This window comes from Rhododendron vialii, chromosome 11a (assembly GCF_030253575.1).
Source record: "Rhododendron vialii isolate Sample 1 chromosome 11a, ASM3025357v1".
In the NCBI taxonomy this organism is placed as follows: domain Eukaryota; kingdom Viridiplantae; phylum Streptophyta; class Magnoliopsida; order Ericales; family Ericaceae; genus Rhododendron; species Rhododendron vialii.
In genome coordinates, this window is record NC_080567.1 from 12,488,546 (window position 1) to 12,495,072 (window position 6,527).

General features: G+C 37.8%; 1 protein-coding gene across 1 annotated transcript; it reads left to right on the plus strand.

Annotated features, from left to right (window-relative positions):
• The first annotated feature begins 349 nt into the window (after positions 1 to 349).
• On the plus strand, positions 350 to 1,550 carry LOC131308245 (zinc finger protein 10). Its single transcript, XM_058335113.1, has one exon. The coding sequence runs from the start codon at positions 539 to 541 to the stop codon at positions 1,199 to 1,201; it is 663 nt and encodes a 220-aa protein (XP_058191096.1). The 5' UTR covers positions 350 to 538; the 3' UTR covers positions 1,202 to 1,550.
• Positions 1,551 to 6,527: the final 4,977 nt, after the last annotated feature.

Sequence of the window (6,527 nt, forward strand, 5' to 3'; positions counted from 1 at the left end):
CAAACCCGTTTGTTTTGTAAATACTGATTTTTTTACCTTCCACAAATTCCAAAGAGACCTTTTTATCTCTGAAATTTCCATCTCCCGTTTTCTCTTATTATTTTGTTTCTTATTTCTTTTCCTGATTTTAATTTCGTATTTAACTGTTTTCTCCCATTCATGGAGTTATTTTAAACCCCTAGATAAAGTGAAAGATTGTATGATCTCGATCACACGTTTACTTCGTACAAACTTAATACATGGGCGTTGAAGCCAATGTAAAAAACTATGGTCCCTATAGAGACACTGGATAACTCAAAGATATTCATGTCATTATATTTTCAATCTCTCTCTCTCTCCACAACTAAAATACAACTGCTTGCTTCAATATTTGGTGATATCCTTAGTCCTAGGGGATTTTTTTTTTCTTTTTCTTTTTTGTGTCTGTCTCCATTTCCACTGAAACCCCATTCCTCTATTTAACCCCACTTCACCATTTATCATTAGGAATTATCTTTCATCATTTCATCTTCCACGAGTTTTACTAGTTGTATATACAATGGCCGAGCTTGGTCCTCTCTCCCTGACTCATCCCCAAAAATTAAAATTGGCTCAAGTCCAAGAGTACCACAACTTCAACACTAACCCTAGCTTCCCCGCCATGGATTCGTGGATGTGGAACTCTAATCTCAAGCAAGATGACGATTCATGGGAGGTTAGAGCCTTTGAAGAAGACACTAACCACGCCATGGGCACTACTTGGCCGCCGCGGTCTTACACTTGCACTTTCTGTAGAAGAGAGTTCCGGTCTGCGCAAGCACTTGGTGGCCACATGAACGTGCACCGCCGTGACCGTGCCAGACTCCACCAAACGCCGCCCACTTCCACCGCTCCCCCCACTCACGTAATGCCGACTCAAGAATTCATCCCCACGAACGCTGGTCTATGCTTTCTCTACTCGCAAAATCCTAATGGTGGTGGACTAGGTATGGAATCACACTCCTCTCTCCTCTCTGTTTCACCATATGGTCCATATGCACCAAACAACTTGATGACATCTCTGACACCATCTTTACATTATCCGGTGGCGCCGCTGAGCATGAATTCCACTCTCTCTCACTCTAGCAACACTGAGCCTTCAGCCTCTATCGATAATGGTGGCTCGGTTGTCGAAGAAATTGATCTAGAGCTCCGGCTAGGATGCAGTTCATCGTCTTCATGACAAGAAGAAATACAGCGTGTTTTTGTGATTTTGATGTCTAGTTTCTGGTTTAGAAAATCTGCCTCAACTGTGAAAACTGTTTCACATACAGCCTGGTTTCAATAACTTGCATTGTGCAAGGGCATTTTGTTAATTCCTTGTTTAACTGTTCTATTTAGGTTTGACATGGTTTTATTTGTTCGTCGGTGCGTGGGCAGTGAAGCTTTGGCCTTATAATGCAGGCCGGAGAGCATCTAATTGTCAATTTCCAGAAATTAGGGTTTGAGTGGTAAAGGCTTGCAGTGCAGGGTCATTTTCCAGTACAGATGTCTGAGTAAAGTCTGGGCAAATATTTCCGTAGGGATTATTACAGGGCAAAGTCCACTTTTATCCCCTCTGGTTTGGGTCATGTATGGATACACCCTTTATAGTTTAAACGTATGCACATAACACCCCTATTGTTTGTGAAGGGTGCACGTAACACTCAATTCTGTCTATTTTAACGAATGTGCATCTCACACGCCTCTTAAATCTAACCAAAATCTAATCCGAGCTGTTTATAAGGTATTAATCATAGAATAGAACATCTCTATAAAAAATCAACTCAATTGGATATTAATAACTCAATGATCTAATTCTTATTAAAATGAATAATAAATTTAAATTTGAAAATTTACTTCATAATAAATTTGATTCGACCATGAGGTTTTCATTTTTTTATGGACTTGAACTTTGGTATGGATATAATACACGTCAAACTCTTCAATATCAACGGTTTATATCTAATTTTTAGTATAGGGCATAGAGTGGTTAGATTTAAGGAAGAAGATGAATCAAGCAATAAGATGAGGGCATATTGAACTTTTAATGTGGTCCATCACACGATGTTATTATGGACGGAGTTGGGTGTTATGTGCACTCTTCACAAATCATAGGATTGTCATGTTTACACTTTTGAACCATACGGGAATATCCACACATAAGCCAAATCATATAGGGTGAAAGTGAACTTTGCCCATTATTATACACCTATGGTCTCTCCAATATTCAAAAGCCATTTACAAATTAGCAAAAACTAAAAAACAATTCCATTTCCATAATTGCCAAAATAATTGAAAATCATTTATAGGGGGCCAATTATACCGAACACAGGCTCGTTTGGATGCATGATAAGGATTGATGGTATTATTTATGAAGTGTGGATAAAATAGTATGGGGTATTGGTTAATAAGGGATGACCCACATTGATGTGTTGTTTATGGAGGGGAGATTAAATAGTAGTTGGTTTTGATGCGATTTATTAAAAATGAGGAGATAATTAAAATACTACTTGGTTTGGATGAGAGATAAAATAAAGAGATAAAGTTATTTTGTAGTTAAAATGGAGGAGGAGAGGGTATTATTTCGGGGGTATTAGCTAATAACACCTCAAACCCTACTATAAAATTATCCCCCCTCAGGGGTATTGGGGGTATTATAGAAGAGGGGGATAAAGGAAGACCCCTATGTTTTTGGTTCCCAAACCATGGATTAAGGAGGGCCCCACAATATTATAAGGGGATAACCCAATACCCTTCACAAGACCTCATTCAAATGAGCCCTAGTGTCTAGTTTTTATGGTATGCACTCTTTGAATTCACCTTGATATCGTAGCATTTATACAACAGTTGATTCATAGCAGTTGCGCATAAATGCCTAACAATAATTGAGTTACAAATGCCAGAAAATAAAGTTTTGATTATAACGCTAGATTTTATTTTAGATTATTACAGATAATGATTCTAGTATATACTTGGCGAATAAACCTGTTCTTTCCTATAAGACTTTGATTAAGCTGCAGCGAGCAGAAAATAATTAGTGTGCAAAAAGCCAAATATCAACCGTACAATGTTAAGGAAATAGAGTCTTCCATTACTTGAGAATAAAATGGGTGATCACTTAATAATATTTGGGACTTTTCCACTCATTGTCAATTGGGTTTGAGATCGACATAACGTTTCCACATAATATCAGAGTAGTGAGGCTCATTCCATCCCACATTTTAAAAATTTACAATCCTGACAAAAATGCTGCATGATGATAGGACCCAAAAAGTGGCCACGAGTGACAAACTCAAATGCGGCTGCACGTGATGGGGGAGACCCACATTGCTTGTGAGCGGAATGAGTGATCACTTAATAACATTTGGGACCTCTCTACTCATTGGTTTTGATATGGATATAAAGTTTCCATATGGTATCAGAGCGGGGCCCATTCCACCCCATATTTTAAAAACAATTTACAATCCACACTACACGATGACAGACCAGCAAAAAAGTTGCACGATGATAGGATCACACGTGATAAACATCAAACACTACTATACGTGAGAGGGATGGTAAGGAAATAGAGCTTCACATTTCTTGGGAGTGGAATGAGTGATCACTTAATAACATTTGGGACCTCTTCACTCATTACCAATTGGTTTTGAGATGAACATAAAGTTTCCACAGGCAATTGCACAAAATTCGCAATCTAATCTCAAAAACACTTAATCATGCTTCTCCAAAATCTATGTATTTTAGATTGTTTTCAGCTTTCAAAAATATTTAGAATTTTAATATCTATTTATTGATAGAAATTTTTCACAAACGCTAACAACAACTTTTGAAACGTTAATCCCAATATCCGATCCCAATATTTTTGGTACACACAATTATTCAATTTTTTTTTACCACATCTATTGTTATGAGTTTATGTGCAAAGTGCAATGAATTGACATACACGTGCTATAAATTTGATGTTAATCCGACAATAGATACATATCATACACCATCTGATATAGAAATCAGCATAAGCAAATAAATGTGTGGTTTAGATTGATTCTAGGTCTCCACTGCATCATTTAAATTTGAGCCACTATTTTTTGTAATTGTTTTTGGCTCTTTCAGGTATTTCTGTCTCTTCGTTGAATAATAAACAGAATTAATTTTGTTAGGCTCACCCACGTGTGAATTTATCGATAGGGTGCTTTGTAATTATTCACGTGTAATTATGGTAAATTCAGTTTTGGTTAGAGAATCGAATCCTATGGCACGTTGGAAGAGTTCCATACTTGGCAGAATACACTACAAGAAATTTGGGATCTCTCAACGGTTTTTTTAGTAACGGTTGAAAAAACCGTTGGTATAGATGGTGTTTAGCAACGGTTTGCAAAACGTTACTAGAAACAGGACTATAGCAACGGTTTTCATGCAACCGTTACTAGATTACAAGACTATAGCAACGGTTTTCCATAACCGTTACTAAAAACCGGACTATAAAGACAAAAAAATTGGTTTATTGGCTTATTTTTTGTCTTTATTCAAAAAAATTAAGCTTTGATTGAAATTTTTTACTTTTTAGATTCCTCTCGTCATAACGAAGCAATAATCCCAAAAAAATTGACGAGAAACTAACAACTGCAAAAAAAATTTGAATAAGGACAAAAAATAAGCCACTTTGGCTTATTTGTCCGAACATGCGTAGCTATCTTTACTATGTAAAAAATAGACGGTTCCAATCGGAAAAAAAAAGAAGTAGGTGTTTGTATAGTATAAACCGAATTTAAAAACTTGGATTAAGAATAAATCGATAAAACTCTAATGGCGTAAGTTAGCCCAACCGGTTTGCATAGTATAAATATTAAAAGGCCCTCAATATTATACAAGTGTTGGGCTAGCCCAGCTGGTTCGCACTCGCGCGCGGATACGCGAGGTCCTGGGTTCGATTCCCAGGAGGAGCAAAATTATTGTGTTGCCTTCCATGCGCCACGCAGGCGCCACGCAGGCCACAGGTGGGGGGCAACGTCAGCGCCACGTGGCTGCCATCTCATATTTTACCCCAGATTTATAAAAAAAAAAACTTGCCTTTAGCAACGGTTAAGAAACCGTTACTAAAAAATTACCCCAGATTTAAAATAAAAAAAAAACTTGCCTTTAGCAACGGTAAGAAACCGTTACTAAAAAAAATATGTACCAACGCTCGTCAAAACCGTTGCTATACATCTACACCAACGGATATCTCGCAACGGTTTTGGGCAATGGTTGGTGAACCATTGGTATTGCTTTTAGCAACGGTTTTTGTGTTTTTTAGTAACGTTTTTTACCGTTCGTAGATCCCGATTTTCTTGTAGTGATAACTCAGTTGGAAGAGTTTCCTTCTTGGTGTGTTTTCTAGTCAGAATAGGAAAGAGGATCTTTCCAAGCTTATAAATATCTATGGGATATTAGGTATTTTATATGTGTGAGACATACACAATTGGTGAGGGCAAGATAGGAAAAATATATTGTGAGAGTTAGGAAGAGATAAAAAATTATTAGTGAGCGTGGGCTTGGAGATTAATATTTTTCTATCTCATTGTACTCGATCAATATAGTAAAATCTCTAGCTCATTTGTTTGTGGAGTAGGTATTGAGACTAAATCACATAAATCCTGTAGTCTTTATTTTTTCTTGTGCTTGTTTAATTTTGTGACGTGCTTCCATTGTGGCGAGGGACTAAAAATCCCAACAACTGGTATCAGAGCGAATGGTTGGAGTACAAAATTACCACACAGAAGGAAGAGACAAGATGACTTGGAAAGGCACAGGATTTGCGGTTGAACTTTTTAATGGCAACAACGATTTCATTATATGGAAGCAAAGGGTGAAGAATATATTAATGAAGGAGGGCTTAGTGAAAGCTCTCAAAAAGATGTCCGATAAACCGGAAGAACTGTCTAATAGCAAGTGGACTGATATGAGGGAATTCGCGAATCGGCGAATAGCACGATTCAATTATTTCTCGAGAGCACGCCCCTACTGGAGGTTATCAATGAGACAGGATCCAATAGAGCTTTGAGACAAGTTGGAGAGTAGGTGCAAGTTCAAATTATTGCAAATCGATTGTCTTTGAAGAAGGAGTTGTATACACTAAAAATGTCAAAGGGCGCGAATTTCATGGACCATCTGGAAGAGTTTAACAAGTTGGTGATTGAGTTGGAAATCATTGGTGCGAAGATTGCGGTGGAAGATAAGGCTATCATCTTATTGGTCACCTTGCCTTCTTCGTATGAGCATCTCAGAACTACTCTGATATACAGCAAGGATACCATTGAGATTGATGTTGTGGTGGCTACTCTTATTTCGCATGTGCCAATGCGGAAGAAGGATAGTGAAAAGACTCCATTGGTGGGGCTTTGGTTGAATCAGATGGTGGCAATTTTAGAGATAGCTAGCTAGGGAGGTTGAGAGAGGGAATCGAATGGTTCCAAGTCAAGAGGATGTTCGCAGTGAAGGAGTGATAAGAGGAGGTGCTACTGGTGCGAGAAGGAGGGACATGTAATCAA

Excerpts from the sequence above, each read along its gene's own strand:
- LOC131308245 (XM_058335113.1), top strand. The coding sequence starts at position 539 with ATGGCCGAGCTTGGTCCTCTCTCCCTGACTCATCCCCAAAAATTAAAA.